Here is a 22,479-nt window from a genome sequence, read left to right as displayed (position 1 = left end):
AATATACTTTAATCATACAAATAAAAGTAAATCCTTAATTAGTTGAAGAAATCTAAAGTCCTCGTTATGCGGGCATTGTCTGGTCTAAGATCCTGTGCACTGTCACTTTCTCCACCTCAGAAGAATGGAAGATATTTTTTTTCAAGAAGATACTAATAATAAATACTTTTAAGGTATTAATTAAAAATATAAATAAAATTTATAAAAAAATATCAATAATAATAGTAAATAATTTTAAGTTTTATCATGCTTTCTAATTTAAAAAAAAAAAAAAACTCATTGATTATATTTTAATAAATACCTTTAAGACGTACGTATTTATTAAGATTTTCTTAAATTTAGAAAGAAAAGGAAAAGGATGCATGATGCATGAGTTAGCGTTAATAAAAGCAGAGTAAGAAAATAATTGAATCCTCTTTCCCACGTCACCGCTTTGCTAAGTGCTTAAGAAATCAGCAATCGAAAATGGTTCATCCAACGGCTGAGGCTTTTCCGAAATGCCACGGCTGGGTTCCTATTAATCCCTTCTTAGTCGTAAAATTTGATTTAGATAGATCCGCAAAAGAACAAAGATGACCAATCTGCAAATACAAACAGAGGAACCCCCTCTGAGTCAAACACCGCTTTTAATTTCAATTCAGCAACAACTACAGAACCAGAATGAGGGAAATAGTAATAATAACAATAACAATAATGTGAATAAGAAGAACGAAGACGTTCAAGTTGACGCTGACGGAGAGATTGAGGAGGATCAGAGTAAAGTGGAGGCGAGCCTGGTGCGGTTGGACCGGTTTCTTACGGTGTTAGGGTTCAACCAGGACTCGCCGTTGAGCTTCGTGGTTTCGTGGAGCGTCTTCGCGGCGGTGGGAGTGGTGGCGCCGCTGCTGGCGCTGTCCATGTGCGACTGTCCGGAGTGCGACAGGTACGAGATTCAGAGCTTCGAGATGGCGATCGTCGCGTTTCAGGCCAGCCTCGCCGCCGTCTCCTTGCTCTGCCTCTCCCACAACCTCCGCAAGTACGGTCTCCGACGGTTCCTCTTCGTTGACCGCTACTCCGGGAAGATGCATTGCTTTCACCGCGACTACGTCGCTCGGATTTCGGTTAGTTTCCTTTTCGCTAGCTTGATTACTTTACTTGACACGAGTTATTGATGAAAAAACGTGTTTATTTTTCTACTGTATTTGGTGTCGTTACGGTTGTTGCTCGAAACCAGAATTTTTCGCTGCTTTTTCTTTTAGTATTATTATGAGATGAGTCAAATCATGGAAGATTATTGTGTAATGTTTCAGTTCTTTCTATTTCATTTTTATTAACATGTTATTATTCTGTCAATTTTGAAGATGAAAGTTAACTATTCCCCATTAAGGTTCCTTGATGTTTTTGCTGATGTTTACCAATCAAATTTAGAGTTTCATTTTGGGCAATAAAGGTTTGCATTAAATGTCAACATAAATTTCCCAGGTGAAACTCCAATTCTGATTGGAGAACAGTAGCAAGCAAAGTTAAGTTTTGTTGTAAAATAATACTTACATGCACTGATAGTGTAATCCGATCATAAACTGCCTTATAAGGTTAGCTCGTTACCTTCTATAAAAACTACCTTTCAAGTCATACCATTATGATTTCTGATTAATTCACAGTACATTTTTTTTATGCCTATTAAACTCTCTTTTTTTTTCTTTTTTACTGTCACTAGGGATCTATGCGCATGCTTTTTCTGTGGGTGTTGCCGTGTTTCATTCTGAAGACAGTGCGAGAAATCATTCGCATTTTCTATGTACAACATGGGTCCTGGTGGCTCTCGCTTGCTATTTTATCAGCTTTGATTATTTCTTGGACTTATATGAGTACAATCTCTCTGTCAGCCTGCATTTTGTTTCACTTGGTCTGTAGTTTGCAAGTGATCCACTTTGATGATTATGGGAAGCTCTTGCAAAGGGAAAGTGATGTGTTAGTTTTTATGGAGGAGCACATTCGGTTGCGCTATCATCTCTCCAAAATAAGTCATAGGTTCAGAATCTATCTTCTTCTAGAGTTCTTGGTCGTCACAGCAAGCCAGGTTGTGACGCTTTTGCAGGTCACTGGATATGGTCAAATGCTTACCTTCATTAACGGTGGAGATTTTGCTGTAAGTCCAACTCTTTATGTTCAAAGTATTAATACGCATTTAGATTGAAGGAACTAATTCCTTTCATTTCACCATTTCTTTTTGTACTGTTGTTTCTTTTAGGTATCCACACTTGTTCAGGTGGTGGGCATCATTATTTGTCTGCATGCTGCGACAAGAATTTCTCACAGAGCTCAAAATATTGTTTCCGTTGCAAGCAGGTGGCATGCAATGCTAACATGCACATCGTCTGATGCACCCTCTCAATTGAGAAGCTCAGCTAGTGCAGGGAGCTTGGAGGCTGCAAACCATTTAAATGCAATACAAGTAGACTATTCTGAAAGTGATCTAGAGTCAATGGATTATGCTGGAATGTTTACAAATACCCAATGGACTTCCTATGTGTCTTCACATCACAAGAGACAAGCTTTTGGTGTGTAATTCAACCACCTTCTCTCTGTAAACTGATGAATTTTACAAGTTTTTCTAATTCATGATAAAAGTAAAATTCTTATAGAAACCATCATATATGCTTCATCAGTGCTATCTTATAACTTCATCTTGCATGAGAACCTAAAATAATCTGATAATGTTACATGAAATGCTGTAAATGGTATAGGTTTGTTGTGGGACCAACTTGAGATGAAATAATACTTCAAGCACATATTAGTAAAATTACAACTTGGAAAGATCCAAAAAAACATGTATGTTAGAGAGCAGTTTTCTGGATCCATTAATTTGTGATTCCTATATTGTAAAATCTGTATCTTGTACATTCAAGGCACATTGAAAACATTTAGTCCTGCTAAATAGGTAGTTGACTTGTCCTAGAGAAGGAAAGGGTATATCATATATGTCTTCTATTTCCACTAAGGTCATATCTGATTGGTAATCATTTGTGTTATTTATCTCTCATGTTCATGGACTAAAACTAGCTTCATATGGCTACTTCATTTTAATACAGCAGGCTATGCAAGCATTTATTTATGATACTATCTTATCAGATTAGCAAATTAGCTTCTCAGAACCATCTTCTATATGTAATGTAATGTGCAATAAACATGTCATCTCTCTAGAAAATACTGAATGCCTAAAGTTTCATTTTACATGTATGGATTACTAGGTCATTCTATTGCCCTCATAGTTACTATGTAATCACTATTTTTATCAGAAATTTCACAAATGTGAATTTTCTCATTTTTTTTTTTGTATTTTGTGAGATTAGTGTACTGAAATTTCCTTGTTCATATGTATAGCTTTATTTACTATCGATATCTTGGCAGTCATGCTAAATTGCACAACACTTTCTAGTTTCTACATAACTGCTTTTGGAATGTATTTTTAAGTTGAGAAATCATGTTCTTTCTGGTTTCAACACTTGAATGCATTCTGTTAGCTTATTTTATGCCTACCAGGAGAATCACATGCTTATTGATTCTTTCAAATATGCAGTGATGTATTTGCAGACGAATCCAGGAGGAATCACTATATTTGGATGGACAGTCGACCGGTCTCTAGTCAACACAATATTTTTCCTTGAATTAAGTCTGGTTACCTTTGTTCTTGGTCAGACTCTAATCTAAGGATAAAATTTGCACAATGACACCAAAAAACCCTTGAGCTTTAGGTCTTCTGGGTTATCACTATCATTTTGATTGAAAGTCCTACACTAGTATGCCGAGCCAGAATGTTGCATGCACACAGTAGCCATGCAAAGTAGATAAACAGTGTTTGTTGTCCACACGAGGACTTGACCAGGCACACTACTGTTAAATGCCTTGGCCTCTTCCCCAATCCCCAGCAACACAAATGTCTCCAAAATTCTTTTCGTCATTCTGCTTATCAGCATACTTATCTTGGTGGATCTTGTGACTTCTAATTTGCACATTATGCAATCAAACAACTTACCTTAAACTCATACCACCTTAAAGATACTTGGCAGTTTTCTACCTGCTTGGGCTCCTGGAAGCAGTCTTTCTCAAATTATTCCGATTCATAACCTAAGGTTTGCACCATCTCATTTGAAATGGAAGGATTGTAGCTATAGTCATGTCTCCCCCAGCGTTGAAGATTCCATGCTCTGGACATCTGTGATCTTTATAAGAGCGTTCTCATGTTGAACTCCTATGTGTTTTGCTTTGGAGTAGTTGGAAGAAACGTGTTGGGCACTAGGACATAAAGGTTTAAATTTTCAACTAGGAATGGAGAGAACATAAGAGCCAATCGTGTTGGGTGTGCAAGTGTCGGTGGACAGTCATATCACTAAGTAATGTTGCTTGCAAATTCTGATCTAGTTAGATTACAGTGATTTTTTGTATAATTATTATTTGAGATATGGTTAAGGCAATAATAGAGTTGCTGACCTGGTAGCCCGATCAGCCTATAACATGTTTCATGAAGCAAGTAGCCTATTCCCATACTTCATCTCCGAAACAAGTGGCATTAAAATTAAGCGATGAGAAAATGATGTTTTGCGTATTTCGAAAGACAACTGAATAATTATTGATGGCTCGTGCACCAACCCTCTTTCATTTTTTTGACGAAATTGTTAGCAAAGCAAAATTTACTAATTTTTATTTTATTTTTAATCGATTGCTAATTGATGTTTTTGTTTGTTACTTAAACAAAGATGCATTTGCTCTAGAATCAACTAGGATGGTGTTGTTTTATCTATTTTCTAATTTGAGTCCTTATATTCGGAATGAGAGCTTTGTCACTCTGTTTTAGTTAGCTTGATTAAGATTACTTTTCGTGAAATATATCAAAATGGATTTTTGTAACACAAACATTGATGCTTTTACCACAAGTACTTGTTAATAGATTCAAGTCCATATTTTGGATTATTTGATAAATAAAGCTTAACAAACAATCATGACCTAATGGTTAAATTACACCAAAATATCCAATAACTTTCTGTGGGTTTATCGTTACTTGTAAGGAAATAGTGATACACTAGCATACATTACCGCATATTCAAAATACAGTAGGACTTTTAATACTTTATTATTATAAATTATAAACAAACTCCTTAAATAAGTAGAACTCGTAAAAAGTACGGGTGTATTATTAACATTTTTCATTATCTTTAACCCTATTTTTTGGGTGTTAATAATATTCTGAAATCAAATCGCTGCACAAAACACACAAGTGTAATTTACTGCGACTACGATTCAATGCAAGTAGATATGCAAACGAATATTTATTTTATTTTTCATCTATTTTACCTAATTTTTTATAAAAAAATGTGTAACAACTACAGAAAAAAAAAATCACAACAACAAATTCAAATTGGATATCTCGTTGTCTCCTGTAGAAAAATGGAACTCATGCTTCACGAAAAACACAGGTAAACAAATTTATAGCCACTACCAGTACAGTCACACTACCTCATCTCAGCTCAAATTTAATCTTAACTAACGTGTTATTTCAACTCGATCCAGTGTTTAATATTTTTTAAAAACGAGCTAAATGCATCGCATCAGTCTTATCAGGACGTATTGATTCCCCTAATTTCAAGCTAGATAAAGATCAAGTTAAACTGCATAACCCATCCTATAAACATAGCTAGATGGCACGATATAATTAATATAATTATAATTCAGTGCAAAATTTTCCAATATGCATGTCTCAATAAATCAAACCCAAACATCTTGACCCATCAAAGGATAATACGCCCCCTACGACAATCAGCATCGCCATTTTCGCCCCTAACCCCATCATTAAAATAAAAAAAAAATCTAAATATAATGCCTTCTAATTCTGTCGTGGACAATGCTTCAGTTGATGTCGCCTTGCAAAGATGAGATAAAATGTTAATAGAAAAAATATAAAACTGAAACCAAATATGGCGTGTGATGAATTGCTTCAGCACACCTCATGTATTTTACTTCGATCTTTATATCTCCATCCTCCCTCCCATCATGCCACAACATTTAGTTATGGTGTCTCCCGTACTGCTCTTGTAGAGAACTTTGCAACTTGAAAACAATTGTAGAAAAGCACCATAAGCAAGTAAATCTTGTCTTTTCTATGTTTCGACCAATGTCAATCATCAAAACCCTAGAAAATAGTCAACCAGCCCATTTTAACCATCTCTCTAAATCCTTCAACATACTCCAGTCTTCATTTACCAAAAGTTCATTCTCACGTAAAACACTGGCAATCTATGAAATACAACCCCACCAACCCACACTTAAACTAGGCAAACCTAATATATTTCACGTCAACCTGCCCTCTACCTATTGAAAGAAAAAAAAAATACAGCTTATGCTTACTGCGTTATCGCCCATCCAGTAAATTGATGCTGAATGAGAAGTGGATGCTTTACATCTCTTAGCAACCCCATCTCGCAGCTGTACCAATTAATAGAATTATCAATTATATTATGAGCTTTTACATAAATGCATCAACTATTGTAGAAATCATTAAAGAAAAACAAGTGAATCCCATCTTAAATTTAACAAACCCCCCTCACCCATGATGTCAATGTTCAAAAAGTAAAAGATGTTCTATCACGGTCTAAAAGTGTGTAACCGGGGGGCAGCTGAAACAGTTGACTACTTGACTCCTTTAACGGGTAAAAGGATATAATTGGAATATCAAGAAAGAAATCATGGGCAAACATCAAAACAACCAACATTTAATTCCCAATTAGGATTTAAGTTTCATCACAGACCAGCTCTATCAATTTGAGCAGCACTAAAAGCCTCCATTGATCCAAAAAAGATCTAGTTATGGCCTCCTGATTCAACAGCAAAACACCTCATGGTCATATTTTAAAACTAGCAAAGGAATAATTGCCACAATATTAGACAACAGGCCAATTTCCTGGTGACAAAATTCATCATTTGAAACTGCTACAACGTCAGTGCGTCAGCAAACTCATAGTCATTTGGAGCAGGGTGCAAATTGAGTAGAGGAAACATAGTATTTAGTGGTAACTTGTATAAAGTGAACATAGATTTTAGCCGAGGAAAAGCCTCAAATTTACTGAAACAAACATAAATAGTAAGTTAGGTAAGAGCCAGAAAGAATCACAAATTTGCATTAAATTGACCCAGGTCAATTTTCTTCCAACTAGTTAAAGGGTAATTTCATAATTACCCATAGGTAGGGAGTTAAGTTTCTAAACACAGATTAGTAATTGTTCCTAAAGATGTTTTAATCAAAACACTTTACCAAAAATTTAACGGAACATTCAAGCAATCAATGATAATTCAATGTCATAATCTATCATATCCTATTTTAAGAAGAGAAATAAGGAATTACTACAACATAGTAAAAGTAAATAATTCAGATCTTAAAAATCTATAAAGATAAAACAATGGGAAAAACACATTATAACAAACCAAGTTTTGCATTGTACCTCTAGAGAGACTGAAGGAACAACTAATTGAAGTTCTATACTTTAGGATATACTGGTAACCTCCTCAACCTGCTTGCTTTGTTACTTGATACTGCAGTGACATTTGCAGACAAATATCATAAAAAAATTCTTGTACTTGTGAAAACTTCAATCTTCAGACGATGAATACATATGATAAAAACATAACTTTTGCTAACTTTCCACTTGCGTTAAAGAATTTTATACAATTTTAGAGAATGAACACTAAGGGCATGGAAAGCTCAAAATAAGTTGTATATTTCCTATTCATGTGCTAGAAGGATGAAAAATAAAATAAGCATTGTTAAAAAAGGTTAAATAATAGGCTTAAAGTTCAATAACAAGAACCCAGGAAAAAAAAGAAGTGAAGTTAGAAATTTAAGGAACATCAATAATTGTTCGTTGACAGTTTGGCCTCGCCTCAATAGTCAATACAATTTGCAAAAGAAAAAGTCATTAATACAAGACAGCGCCTGTTCAAACCAAGAAAAGCACAAATATGTTTTCAAACACAGCTGGAGAAAATTCTCTAACAGTAGGTATGATAGGAAAAAAGAAAGACTCATTTTTCACATTTATTGAGTCTTAGTGTTCACAATTTAAAGGCCAAATAAAAAATACAATAGCTCATAAACAAAGCTAATGCAATATATATATATATATATATCATGGCCAAACATTAACCACGGGAACCCATGAAATTCTTGGCAATTCACCTCACTTAGATACAATAATCTGAAACATTCACCAATGACAGCAAATAAATTCTTGTATAATAAAAATTCATTACTCCTTTGATCCAATAAAAATATAGAATGTAATTTCCTTTAAGAGTTGGTCATTGTGCTCAGAGAAGAGGTTGCAGCCACTTAAAATCCAAAGCAATCACAATAAAATAATTCATGGTAAATCATGTCATTCACAAAATTAAATTCAAAAGAATGTTCAAATGCAACTGCTGACTTATATAATAGACCAATAATTTGAGCAAGTAGCAATCTTGTGATGAACAAATATACAACAAAAGTATTTTAAACCCTCCATCACCTCTAACCTCCCCCCCCCCCCCCCCCCCCCCCAAAAAAAAAAAAACTAACAAACATTAAAAATTTGCCGTGCTAAGTAGGATAACTTCATATTCTAGACATTATTTCTCTCACAGATAATACATATCCCCATTCCTTAATATCCAAGATATCAAAGGAATGCATTACCTTTCAATGCATAATGTCACTCAATTTCTTTGGTATGATGCACAGAAGGTCCTCTTCCACTTCACACCAACCGTCTCTTGCAAACACAATGTGAATATTAAAAAAGAAAGAAGAGATAGCTGCTAGAAAATCCATAGTGCTTTAATACTCAACCAGATAAATTTGTTTATACAATATGCCAATGGATATGTTACAAAGTTTCAGCTGACACTGACAATTCCTAATTTTAGAAGCCAATAATGCCACACCTTGAGAAGCAAGTCATGTCCCAGATGCATTTCTATATAATGATCAAGCATCAAGAATGTTAACCTGAAATAATCTGGTTCCCAGGAGGTAAAAGAATACATCTCTGTCAAACCAACAAGTTCCTGCTAAAAAACAGCACGAGTGATCGTCTAACAAACAATGCTTCCAACTTCCATTCAGTGCATACCCTCACCTCATACACTGAACCATTCAGCGGAGTGTTGTAAGCACCATTCTTAGCCAAAAATCCCACCAGTCCCTGTTTCACCCTGCTGCAACTCCTTCCGACGCTGCTCCTCTAAAGGATCCGGACTCTTGTATATTCTCCGCACACGCCTATTTATATGATGAAATTATGAAAACTTGTCAAAAATAAAAGTTGATAAATGTTATATAGTATAGACTCAGCAAATATTTTACACAACTTCCCTCTTTTATCCAGACTAGAGAACATAAACAAAAAAAAATTCTTATAAAAATTGCTCCAGCATTTCCAATTAGGTCAAATTACCTGTCCTGAGCATGTTGAGCAGGAAATGTAGGCATGAATTCTTTACTTTTGGGGAGAGGAACTTCACGGAACCACTCATGATTTAGAGCATCTTCGGCAGTGATCCGCTGCATAAAATAGTAGGTCTTACATTAATATTCAGACAAATATTTGTTACCAAATTAATTCATGTAGCTCATGTAACCTTTACCTTCTCAGGGTCATAAGTTAGAAGCTTGTTCAACAAATCAAATCCAGAATCAGAAAGAACAGGAGATCCAGTGAATGATGTGGCAGGAAACTTTTTACGCAGGAGATTGTACCTGAAAGGAACATTCCATTGTTAATACAAAATAGAAAATTTGTTCAACAGTACAAATCACCAAGGGAGGCCAGATAGTCAGACCAGAACCACCCAAAGTTGGAAAAGCCTGAGAAAACAGTGGCAAAACATAAGCACAATATAATCAAACAGTAACTTTTTAAATAAAGGAAATCGTAAGCACTTACTGGTGTTTGACAAAATTGACCTTGACTCCAGGTAATTTGGAGAACCCAGGCCAAATTGTTTCATTTGGTGTGCCAAGAATCCGGAAAATCTACAAGTAGAATAACGAAGTCAATAGGGTAAAACAACCACCATCTGGTTAAGCACAAGACACCAAAAGGTTAAAAGGAAAGAGAAATATGATAGCAAGAATTATCAAAAATTAAAAAAAAATTACACATACCTTGTCAAGTTGATCAAACTCTGTTCTCCCATTAAACAGTGGTTCCTTAGACAATAGCTCAGCCATTATACAACCTAAAGACCACATGTCAATGGCTGTTGAATACTGTTTTGCCCCCAGAAGAAGTTCAGGTGCCCTGAAAAATATATAGACAACCATTACACTCATGTAAAAGCATCGATGCTGCATAAAAAAAGGATGGATAAGTACTTATATATGAACCTAAAGTAACAAGAAGTCAGCAATAAGGTTACTTTATTATTATTGCATAATAGCTTCAAACAAATTTTAGTTTTATTACAAACATTGAACATGGATATATAACTACATGGTTTCAAAATTCATTAGAAAACATTCAACTATACTTTAAAATGTAATACACATGATGTGAATACACATAAAGAGAAAATTCGTGAGAAACAAATAGCATATAGAAGCAAATTAGCACTCACCTGTACCAAAGAGTTACCACCAGGTGTGTGTATGGCTTTAAAGGACTCCCATACTGACGAGCCAAGCCAAAATCACAAATTTTGAGCTCACCCCTATTATTTAGAAGAAGGTTTGAAGTCTTCAAATCCCTATGAAGCACCCAGTTGTCGTGAAGATACTTCACACCTTCTAAAAGCTGGATCATCAAGCACTTCACTTCACTCTGGCTAAAAGGTTGCTTCATTGCCTCCATTAGTCCTTTAAGGTCATGTTCCATATATTCCATGACCATGAAAATACTATCAAGGCTACTTCCTACCACTACTTCTTTAACGTCAACTATGTATGGGTGGTGAAAAGAAAGAAGAATGTTTATTTCCCTGAGAGAAGTCAGTGGGAAGCCCTCTTTTTCCTTCTCCATCTTGACCTTCTTCAATGCTACAATTTCTCCAGTCTTTTTATCCCTAGCCCTATATACAACACCATATGTTCCTTCATCTATCTTGTTGAGTCTCTCAAACTCATCAACACTTCTACAACCCTGAAGCATGTTGAATGTTCTTTGAGGTTGAGCAGTAGGTTCTGGAGTCTCCCGGCCATCATCTTCATCTTCAGAATCCGTGTCTGAGTGACTGATACTGGTTTCACTTTTCCCACCTTGAACATCAACCTCCATGTAGTCATCCTTCTCTGACCCGGGGTAATCATCACCACTGGAAGTTCTCCCACGGGCACCTCTTTCTTCAGATTCAGATGATCTGGCTCTAGCTCTTTCAATACCTTCTACCTTAGATTCCTCAGGGCTCAATAGCTTGTTCCTTAGCCTACCATCCAATAAATCAGGAGACACCCTCCACCTACTTTTGGGCATTTCCTCATCATTGAGGATCTCACCCTCATCAACAGGAGAGTTATCTCCAGCTGCCCATCTTGAAGACGATATATTGCGAGTTGGAACATAATCTTCGCCTTCTGGATGCTCAGCTTCCTGATCATTATCCCACTTCCCTTTTGGGGGCAATGAATGCAAACCTGAAGGAGAGGACAAGGTAACATTAGATGCTGCATTCAACTGAAGTTCCTCAGTTTCCCTGTTCTTGACAGGAACTATTTCAACTCCACTATTCGGAGCATTCGGCGACTGTGACTGACGGAACACCTTAGGCAACGGAGGTGGAGGAGGAAGCGCAGCCACCTTCACCGCAGAGGCGGAAACCCTAACTTTGGATAGCTCGTTGACTTCCTTGTCATCCTGATCCCACACTATGGGCGAAAACTTCCTTTTTCTCTCCGGCACTGGCGGAGACAGAGTCCTGGTTTCTTCCAACATTGCAACCTCGGAGCCTTTTAACCCCGGTTCCGATTCAATAGCATCATCAGAACCACTCTCACTGGAAAGCTCACCAGGCTCTCTATCAACTGCCTTGACAGAGAAACCACACCGGCGAGGACCAAGGCCACTGCTGCCAGAGTCACTCCTACTCGAAGAGGATCGATAACCACCACCATTAACACCTTCCCTCTCCTTAATATCCTTCTGCCTCACCCTAACCCTATCCCTTGACCCACCCCTCACAACTTCACCGCCACCACCATTCCTAACACGATCGTAATCCTCTTTCGAATTCGCGAATCCGCGTCTGGAAACTTCTAACTTTGATTCGCGCTCTTTGAACTCGTTTTCGCGGTAACCGCCATGTCTGCTAGCCGCCATATATTTCTCTATATACCTAAATTCGTGAATCACAAGGGAAAACCCTAATCCACCCTTTGCAACAGTTTTTTTTGTATTTTTTTGTTTAATAGAACCCTAAACCCAAAACAAAACGAATCCCCGAGAATTCAAAATTGAAGAACGCGCGAGAGATCGGATGGAGATTGGAGATGGAAGAAGAAGATAAAATCGAAAAAATACGAAGGGGGAATACAATAGGATTGTAAAGAGGGGATTAGAAAGGAAACCCTAGAAAATTAGGAACAGGCAAAGAATAAGAGAATGATTGATAGGCTTACCGACGAATGATGAAGTTGGATATTAAAAGGGAGAGAACGAGAGAGGCAACGCAATCGAATAAGCGATGCGATGAAGAGAAGAGAGAGAGCAAGAAAGAAAATTGGGCCCAAAAGAAACAAGGGTGACAAAAAAACGGGGATATTATCGGGACACTCCGTTTTTCACAAATACGATAATTCGTGTTTTTTTCTTAAATACATCTTTTGTCCTAGCAAAATTAAAAATATTTGTTTTATATTCCTACAAAAATTTTTAAAGGTTCCATCAGGATTAGGATTAGTCTCTCGGTCAATTAAGCTTCAAATTTCCGTTATCAAAATGCCAACATTTAATGTTTAACTATTTTTATCTTCAAAGAAGAAGATATGTGGAAAACAAAAAAAAAACATGTGTATAACTTTTTTTTATCTTCGTAAAATTAATATATATCATTTTTTTAAAATAAGTTTTAGATATTCAAAAATAATATTGTAAAAAAATATAGTAGTAAGTTCGACTATATATCTATAACTAAACCTCGATCTAAAAATAAATATATATTTTAAGAGGATGAAAAAATATTTTAGCTTATTTTTTATTTATAGCATTTTGTATGTTTTTAAAACAAAACATCCAATAAAAAAACATCATGACATAACACAAGATAAAATATAATTTTATTCTTTCTATTTTATCTAATTTGTATTTTTTGTCCCTTCATTTAAATTAGAGATATTTAGCCCCTCAACTTTCAAAAATTAATAATTTTAGTCTTTATTCAATTTTACATATATTTTATTTTTTTATTCAATTGAATCTAATCCTAACATATTCATTGAAGATATTATTAAAAACAATTTAATTAATTGAGGATCTCATCATAATTGCAAATTTTCAAAAACTATAAAACTAAATATTTCTATTTTTAAATTAGAGAATCAAAACTGAAGATTAAGCAAAATATGGGACTAAAATTATATTATAGCCCCTATAATCTTTTATCATAATTTTGAATATATTTCTTTTTTTAGAAATTATATTTTAACATATTAATAATTAAAAAATAAAAAAAATTAATGCACAAATGAAAAATTTAACATATTAATAATTAAAAAATAAATAAAACTTTAAAAAAAATTTAAAAAAAAACCCAAAAAATCAACAAGGATGAACTTCATCCGTATAAATGCGAAAATGCTGGGTGCCGGCTTAAGATTCATTTGGATAAGTGAATATTCTGTTAATTGTGTAAGTGTTACCCATGACAAGATTTTTTTTTTTTTTATTGGCCCATGGCAATATATTATTGTGAACATTTAGTATAATATTAGGAAGAAAAAGCTAACACGAGTTTGGAAACTCAACGAGGGTTTCAACATCATGAATATCAACAAACAATGACTTCTATACATATGTTTAATGAGGATCTACCATAAGATGTAGAGAAGACAATTTTCGGATAATTATGGTATTATTTTTTATTTATTTTGGAGAGAATACACTTTTTAGGTATGTAGTTAGAAAGTACTTATTATAACTTCTTATTTTATATTCAACTAATTTATTTTTCATGGTATTAATTTAATTTGGAATAAAATGAAACTTTCGGATACTTTTGGACTTTGGTTTTAAAACTAAGTATAGAACACCTGATACTAATAACTTTTGGCTGAACATGTTATGTGTCCATGTGCTTCTAAATGCCCAATTCTGTGAAACGTTATCAGCCGGCGTGAGCTAGGCAAGGGAGCATGAAAGACACGAGATGTTTGTATAGTGTTCGCATGCCACAAAGTAGCTAGGTTTTGCCTCTGCATCAAGCCATCAACTACACACATTCAAAAACCAAGTCATGTAAGAAACGATGCTACTGCTATATAGCTATTCATCTGAATAACACTTTGGAGTGCAATGGGAAATTTTGGCACGGGTGTTTTACATTTATTAAGACAACCTAGGCACTGCTCTGATCATAGATGGATGCTACAAACAGTAACATTTTTAACGCTTTGCAGACCATGCCTGCCAAAGAGGACCTAATGAGATGCTAAACGTTCGGGTTTAGATCAGCTTAATAGAAAAATTACTACAAATGACAATATATTTGACTTCAAATTGGTATTTGTCTGAATCAAAATTATCACAAGCAACAATTTAAAATCAACTTTATGACGCTAATAAAATGCTTGCAACATTTATTGATGTAGCATGGTCCTCTTAATTAAACCATATAAAAGAATCCTTGCACTATCATTTACATATTGGAGTGAAGACCTGGATTCCTTTTCCGACCAGGATTTCCTTTCCAATCATTAAGTGTATGTTTGATTTATCATTGCAAACAAATATTGGTAGCAAAAGGATTTTTGTTAAAACATTTACATTCTTTTTCTTTTTTTTAGTTTTCATTGGACTGTTAGATTTTATCTCAGAATTTGTGTAAAACAAATTAAATGATAAATAAAACATGTTCTAACTCATTTAGGTCACTTTTACAGCTTTCTTTTTTCAATGGGTCTGTTATAAAACTAATTATTAGCATCAGACTATTTTGACCATGAACTTTGTCAAACCACAATTTTAACTTGCAAATTCATTAACATGTTAACATTTTATTTATAAGAAGAAAAAAATAAACTGTGATTCCACGTGAATTATCACAAATGAAACTATTGTGCAACGTCAAAATGCTAAATAAGAGTGCAATTCTGATTGCACTTTTATAAACAACTAAGAATCTCTTTAATTTAAAAGAATGAAAGATCCGTGAAAAAAGTGAATTCAGATTTAAAAAAATGAAATATTTAAATTAAAATATAAAGATGTGAGACTCACCATTTTTTTAAATTTACATTTGAAATGCACCCAAGTGTAATTTAATGAAACATTACCTTATATATGTCAACAGCTTCATGATAAATTTTACCAATTGTACTGAAGGTTTTATATTTCACACGACAAGATATTACATATATTGGTTGCAAAATTGCTACTACCAGCAAATGGAAGGCAACTTAAAGCTTAAAGAGAAAGAAGAAGGCACATGTCCTGTCCTTCTTATATACTCAACCCTTTCAGTAGCCCTCAAAGCTTTGTCATTCAGCTTCACTTGTGCATTAGCTCGTTTCTCTTCAGCTATCCTCTTAGTCGAAGCTAGTTTATTTGTAAACCTTTCTTGTGCCAATGCTTTCATTCTCTCAGCCTTCACCTAGTAATTCAAATAAACCCATTTGTTAAAGAATAGAAATGGTGTCAAGCAATTTTAATTAATTTTTTTCAAAAAAACCTGAGCATCTCAAATCGAAAATCAGATACTAAGATTATTTAAGACATTGATCTCAATAAATATTTCTATAAAATCCTTAATCATGTGCTTAGAGTACATGATTATTTGTTAGCCATATTACACATTACACTAATATTCATTTTTTATGTCAGAGAGTAATAATAATTCTACATACACAAGAAAGTGTGGAGCTGTACAAACGTAAATTATATACGGTTGTACGCAATGAAAAGCAACTTTACTCAAACTAGAGCCCACTCGTGAAAGCAATGCATGTCTGTTACCTAGAGGAGGTTCTATCAGCGTCACACTATGCAACAGTAGAGTACTTTGAACCTATCAATTACAGACAGTACTTACTTTACTTAAAACACTTGTGCAATTTCAGTGGATTAGTGACAACTCGATCGAGTTTCAAATATAAATATTTTTTTCTATTCTACTCTGCATCGGGAAAGAATCCAGGAAGAAGAGAAAAAATGAAAGATCAAAGATCCCTACCATGCCATGGTTTCTTTTCAGGGATAATTCTCTTTGTCAGTCTATTTCACAGACCTTTCAAGTCTACTTCACTCATGAGCTTTTTCAGCGTTGGAAAGGTTAAAATCATTGACAGCAAATCGAGGGAAAATGGTTGTACTACTATGCCACATACCAAACCACAACACTACTTTTGGAAGTGCCAATTTTAGAACATCTTAATAATAATATGCTACATTGTAAGAACAAGAACTAAGCCAGTAAAGATGGTACACCTCCATTTTCTTCATTTCCATTTCAGCTTTTCTTATCTGATGATTTTCCCAGGCTTGAATCTTCACCTCTTCACGCTTGAACCTGAATAAAGTTTTAACAAGAAGCTTTGTTAACTCTCAACAATTAACATTAATTCGTTGACTCCTAGGGTCCAAGAACCATCCCATAAAACTAACCTGGAACATCTTTCTGAACATGAGTACAATTTACGGTAAGTGTTTAATAATAATTGAAATAAACTTTAGTATTAACATATTAGAAAAAAATAGTAATGAAATAATTTATATGCATTTTTTAAGAAATTATCACTAATATTTAGCTACACATAATTAGTAAGGAAACAATAATATATTTTAAGTCTTGGATTAAGGATTAGTCTTATAATTTATCCAAAAAATCCAAATGTGAGAAAATACTTTGACATCCGCCCTGGAGAGTCAAAAGTTTTAATAACAAGTAATTATGAAAAAAACAATACATTTTTATTCACTAAAATTTATCACTAATTAATAGACTAATTGATTTATAGTATCCACCAAAAAAAAAGACTAATTGATTTTTAGTATTTGATTAAAAAAGCAAGGTATATAGCTAATTACATACCTGGCCATATATTTGGCACGTTCGGCCTCATCCCAAGCCATTGCTCGGCTTTCTAGAGGACTCAACTTTCTAGCTTGATGATCTTCATGAGTCCTCTTGCAAGGGCTTGTTGATCCTTCTCCATTTCCACATTTCCTAGTAGTCTCAGCAACATGTTGTGACCCATTTTGACCCCTCATTGGAGTTGAAGCCCCTGAATGAATTGGGCTTCTAGTAGCAGGAGTTGTGGCTCTAATTGGTGTCCCAGTTCTTGAAGGCTCTTGGCTAGCAATTGGTGTCATCTCAGTCCCCATGTCTCTGAAACATATTGGTTGCACTTGGATTGTGTAATTTTCTGAAGACCTTTTATTATTGTTATTATTGCTTCTCCAATTTGACTCATCACATTCCACCCTTTTGGCTTCAGCTTCATATTGAGCAGCAGTAGCATTAGCACTAATAATATTATTAGTCATGATGAAATCATGGCATGCATCATTTTCCTCCTCTTCCTTCTCGCTACTTGAGTAATCATTCTCCTTCTGTGGCACAGGTGCTATGAGTCTCAAATCATCTGCGTTTGAGTTTCTTGGCTTGCTTTTGGAGTGGCTTTTCTCTCCACCACCTTTTGACAACCCCACAAGCCATTTTTGTGCATCGTCCCACTTAGAAGGTGTTGGTTTTCCCATGGTTGCTCGATGGTGGTGGTTGGAGACACTAGTAGCATCTTTTCCTTTGTGAAACTCTGAGTACATGGCACTGCTATTTGGGGTCTCTTGTGTTGGTCCATTGTTGTTATAGCACCCTTTGTCTTCCACGTATCTCATTCTCAAAGATGTCTCTCAAAAACTCTAACTTTGGTCCAAACTCTACACAGTGAAAATTTCAGGATCTACAACTTCTGCTCCAGATCCTATATATGGAAAAATCAGTATGATCTATGTTATTGTCTTGAAATCCTTGTTAACACCGTTTCATATATCTGAAGAAAAAAATATATAGTACACTGGCCTAATCTAGATTGAAGTTTAGAAATTAGAACTATAGAGCCTTCAATGTATATTTAATTTGTCTTTACAAACATGAAACTCAGAACTGCTAAAATAGCTTTGTAATGTAACTCTTGTTGCTTCAACAAGGAGACCCTATTGAACTTACTCAAATTAATACTTTAGTCTCAAGCATTAAAAATTCTGAGGACTTTTTAACTGAGCTGAACAAGAAGAACTAAATAAAGCCTAATGTACAATGCTTGAAAGCAAAATACACTCACTCATTGAGTTAAAACTTTGGAATCTAAGGTTGTTTTAAGTGTGTGGAAATGCAGTAAGAGGAATTAAAACAGAGTAAATGAAGCTGAAAATGGAGTTCACAGAGTAAAGCTTAGTATTTAAGAGAATGATACCTTATTTCACAGCATGAAATTCTGAGAGTTGCAGAGGCAGAGATGAATTTCAGATCCATTGAACATTATAATACTACCAAAAAAATGTGCATGGTTTCAGAAAAAAAGGTTTATCGTTTCGACAACAATAAATAAAGAATGGTTAAGATGCATAGAATAGTCATTTATCTTGGGAATTGGTGGACTTTTATTACTGAACAATGCAGGTGCCATGTGGGGTGGAATCCACATTTCATCTTCAATGTAAGGTGACAGAGGAATCATGGAAGTAGTATTTTGGTAGAAAATGACTAAGCAATATACTGTCACAGAATTTTTCTAACTATTGTGTGAACGTCTAGATTAAACACGAATTTTTTAATGAAAAAATTAATATTTAAATTTGCAAATATACTTTTATCGTAATTTTTAACAAACTTATCTAATACAGTAGTATTTTTTAACTTAATCTTAAAAATTAGAAATAATAAAACCATATTATTATTAAACATAATATGAATTCGTATCACATATATTTTAGTATTTGCTAATAAAAGATCTGGTTAATGAATAATTTAAAAGTATTGATTAAATAATTAATAATTAATAAATAATTTTGTTTGCATTGATATTCTTTTTTTGAAAAAATAATTTTAACTTACTTGTTAGTTATTTAAAGATACATTTAATTTTAAGGAAAAGATACATGTTATTTACTTTAATTAGTTATTTCCTTTAATTTAAAAGTGAATAACTAGTGCTACTCAACCCTTTAATATGTACAACTTTAGACAGGATAGAAAAACCCTTTTTTGTATATCCCTTTTAAGGCTTTTAATTTATCTCAAAATATAAAAAAGAAATACGAAACAAAGAATAGTATTTTTAATTAAAGTAAAAAATGATGATAAATAATGCGTCAGCAGTATTTTTTTTGGGGTTGAAGTGTCCATAGGAAAATAGTATAGTAATGTTCCCTGGAGAAAGCAGGTTAAAACTTTGGTTGTCCTTTTAACGGCTACTAGATTTAGAAAAAATAATATTAAATGTGACACGTGGACGGTGGGATGTTTGCAAAAACATAGACGAACTGTGATACTCCTGATTCCTGACCTTTTCACGAGCCCATGATACGGACAGTTTCATAAATTTGATTGTTTTCACACGGCTCCATCCTCACCACTCACAAGTAACAATTATTATCATTTGGAGATAAATAACTCAGCAGGGGCAAAGTTAAGTTAAAGGTGTATTAACATAAATAATCTTTTTGTCATCTCACACTTATTTTTTTGGAGAATAATCTTATTCAAATAAGATAAGATTAGACCAAGGATTAAGTTATTATTTTAAGAATAACTTTGTTTATTATTCATTTTGAAACTTAATAAAGTTACATTTTCTTGAAAAATCCATTAAGATCTGTCCAATGAATGAGATCATAAATTTGAACTTCACTACAAATATTGTAAAAAAAAAAGTTACACTTTCTTGGCATCTTCATTTATTCAAATTATATTAGTTACATTTTAAAACCATTAAATTTAAATAAAATAAAGATTTAGGATATTTTAAAGTTTGTCTCAAAATATCAAAACTTGGTGTTTAAAATCACATGGTGCAATGTGAAGAGTTGATTGGAAGTGTATGGAACCATATCTGCCATCTGGGAAGTAGCAACTGACAGAACAGAAGTGGCATACTAACAAGGAAATTTCCTCTGCAAGCTGGCTCTGCTTATTTACCCATGCTTGCAGCTCCATTCCCCCAACCCAACAAACTTAGTGAATTTAGTTTATAGTATTAACTGTTCTTTCTTCCTTGTACCTACTGGACTCTCAAAAGGGTTGTGACTTGTGAGTGGATCGTCATTGTGTTGTCTAGGTGCATGTGTGAAGATAGTAATGAATTAACAAATTAAATACTGTAAAGAGAACGTATCTAAAGAGAAGGAACGCTGGTACACATACAAGAGAATGAGAGCCAGAGTGGTACATAGGTGATAACTGATAAGAGTGTTTTAATGATCCAATTCCTTTTTTTTTTTATTATTGGAAATGATCCAATTCAATTTCAATTACAACACCTAATCTAAAAAATATAACCAAAAAACTATAAACTAAATGTGTCGGGGAAAATGTTGGGTTAATCGAGTTTTTTTTTTAATCATCAAAATCATGGGTTGATCGTGTAACCCATGTTTTTTTCAATCTACTACAGTTTTCTACTACGTTATCATTAGAAAATGTGTGTTGCCATTATTTTTGTTTAGTATTTTAATATTGTTCTAGTTTTTATTTGATAATTTAGTAAAACATATGTGTTGTCATTTTTTTTATCACAAAAAAATGTTGAAAATGTGTGTTGTCATTATTTTTGTTTTGTATTTTAATATTGTTGTAATTTTTATTTGATAATTTAGTAGAAAAATATTATATAACATATTTGTTGTCATTTTCTTATATTAAAAAAATGTTGTAGAAAATATGTATTGCCATTATTTTTGTTTAGTATTTTAATGTAATTTAGTAGAAAATATGTGTTGAGTTTTGTTAGTACATTAGTTCTTATTGGAAAAGGTATAAAATAAGTGATTTCACTTTGATTGACACATCCTCTAAAAAGATAAATAGAGAACAAAAAATACAATTTAAAGTGGTGTCTTCTACATTTTACATGACAAAACAAGTCATAGTTCTCATACAATTCCTTTTTTATAATTTTTTTAATACTAATTTTGTCAAAAATCTAATATGTGACAAAATACAATGGTGTCATTTGATAATATAACTAGTGTATCTATAGGATTCAGATCACTACTAAGGATATGGTTGATAATCTCTCAAACCATAGTCAAACACCCCTAGAAATATAAGAATGAGACATATATTTTAGTTGACCTAGGTCAAGCACCCACTAGGCCCAGATCGAATACCTCCTCACTAGGACCTAACCCCAGGACGGTACAAGAAGATTACTACAGGAGAAGTTAATTAAGAGTGTGTTTGGATGAGGGAATTTAAAATTCTAAGAAATTTTAAATTCTAAGAATTTCAAATACTTCAATTGAAATTCTTTTATTTTCAAAATTTTGTGTTTGGATAAAAAAAAATTAAAATTAAGAGGATGAAAAAAAATGAATGAAAAAAAAGAAAATATGATTGGTGTGCTAGTTATAAGTATTCCTCTATGCTCACATCCGATTGATGTTCCTCGAGCTAAGACGGTGGTGTTTCTTGAAGAAAACTGTAAGAAGAGAATTTTAATTTCTCACATTTTAGAAGGAAATTGAAATTCCAAAATTTTAGTTGTTTAAAATTTTGTTTTAAAATTCTAAAATTTTAAATTCTTCACAAAAAAACATTCAAACGATGAATTCTAGATTACAAAAATTTAAATTCTCTGATAAATTACTTTCCTTAATTAAAATTCTCTATTCAAACGCACTTTAAAAAAAATGTAAATCACCACCAAAAGCTTAGCAACTAATCTCAAGATTAGCACAATTATTGGCCTTGAAGATAAGGCCCATGGACCATGGGTCCATTAAAATATGTATATAAATGGTAAAAATATTAAAGAAACATACATTATTTTTTTGCAGGATCAATCCAATAATAAGAGAGACTTAAAATAAATTTAAAAATAAAAAATTTTACTTTAAAAGAAAGAGCTATATGTTGGACTTTTTTGTCAATATATTTAACAGCCAACATATGTGACATTTTTATCACATGTGTAGAAAAATATAATTATGAATTTGAACAAGCTTTGTTTCACCCTAGGTATTAATCTATAAGGGAATAATCTTTCATTGTGAGCGGGAATTCCCTGTGAAGTGGTTTTGGTGATTGTTGCATGTAGTGTTCTTC

The 22,479-nt window shown here is 33.6% G+C and overlaps 3 protein-coding genes across 11 annotated transcripts; 1 reads left to right on the top strand and 2 right to left on the bottom strand.

Moving 5' to 3' along the window:
• Window positions 1-440: 440 nt before the first annotated feature.
• LOC100813872 (uncharacterized) lies at window positions 441-4,493 on the top strand. The gene is made up of 4 exons (XM_003531137.5): window positions 441-1,100; window positions 1,697-2,128; window positions 2,231-2,540; window positions 3,560-4,493. Exons 1-4 carry the CDS (start codon window positions 573-575, stop codon window positions 3,688-3,690), a joined length of 1,401 nt encoding a protein of 466 aa, XP_003531185.1. The 5' UTR covers window positions 441-572; the 3' UTR covers window positions 3,691-4,493.
• A 1,223-nt stretch (window positions 4,494-5,716) lies between these two features.
• On the bottom strand, window positions 5,717-12,780 carry LOC100812800 (cyclin-dependent kinase G-2). 8 transcript variants are annotated; one of them, XM_041018041.1, is made up of 12 exons: window positions 10,627-12,777; window positions 10,175-10,310; window positions 9,954-10,042; window positions 9,655-9,766; window positions 9,465-9,571; window positions 9,147-9,289; window positions 9,017-9,078; window positions 8,705-8,778; window positions 7,473-7,563; window positions 6,382-6,459; window positions 5,981-6,084; window positions 5,717-5,897 (listed from the first exon to the last, which is right to left on the bottom strand). In XM_041018041.1, the coding sequence occupies exons 1-6, from the start codon at window positions 12,318-12,320 to the stop codon at window positions 9,190-9,192; spliced, it is 2,238 nt and encodes a 745-aa protein (XP_040873975.1). In that variant the 5' UTR covers window positions 12,321-12,777; the 3' UTR covers window positions 5,717-5,897; window positions 5,981-6,084; window positions 6,382-6,459; window positions 7,473-7,563; window positions 8,705-8,778; window positions 9,017-9,078; window positions 9,147-9,189. The 8 variants fall into 8 exon arrangements, with proteins under 8 accessions (XP_040873975.1, XP_040873977.1, XP_040873976.1 ...); XM_041018043.1 differs by having other exon boundaries at window positions 9,017-9,075; XM_041018042.1 differs by lacking the exon at window positions 8,705-8,778.
• Window positions 12,781-15,379: 2,599 nt separating this feature from the next.
• On the bottom strand, window positions 15,380-18,886 carry LOC100813335 (uncharacterized). Of its 2 annotated transcripts, none has more exons than XM_006585043.4 (4): window positions 18,629-18,886; window positions 17,245-18,136; window positions 16,641-16,722; window positions 15,380-15,807 (listed from the first exon to the last, which is right to left on the bottom strand). In XM_006585043.4, exons 2-4 carry the CDS (start codon window positions 18,048-18,050, stop codon window positions 15,592-15,594), a joined length of 1,104 nt encoding a protein of 367 aa, XP_006585106.1. In that variant the 5' UTR covers window positions 18,051-18,136; window positions 18,629-18,886; the 3' UTR covers window positions 15,380-15,591. The 2 variants fall into 2 exon arrangements, with proteins under 2 accessions (XP_006585106.1, XP_025985362.1); XM_026129577.2 differs by lacking the exon at window positions 18,629-18,886 and adding an exon at window positions 18,497-18,582.
• Window positions 18,887-22,479: the final 3,593 nt, after the last annotated feature.

Source organism: Glycine max, chromosome 8 (assembly GCF_000004515.6).
Source record: "Glycine max cultivar Williams 82 chromosome 8, Glycine_max_v4.0, whole genome shotgun sequence".
Lineage (NCBI taxonomy): Eukaryota > Viridiplantae > Streptophyta > Magnoliopsida > Fabales > Fabaceae > Glycine > Glycine max.
Note: the sequence above shows the minus strand (reverse complement) of the source record. Positions and strands in the feature narration are given on the sequence as shown.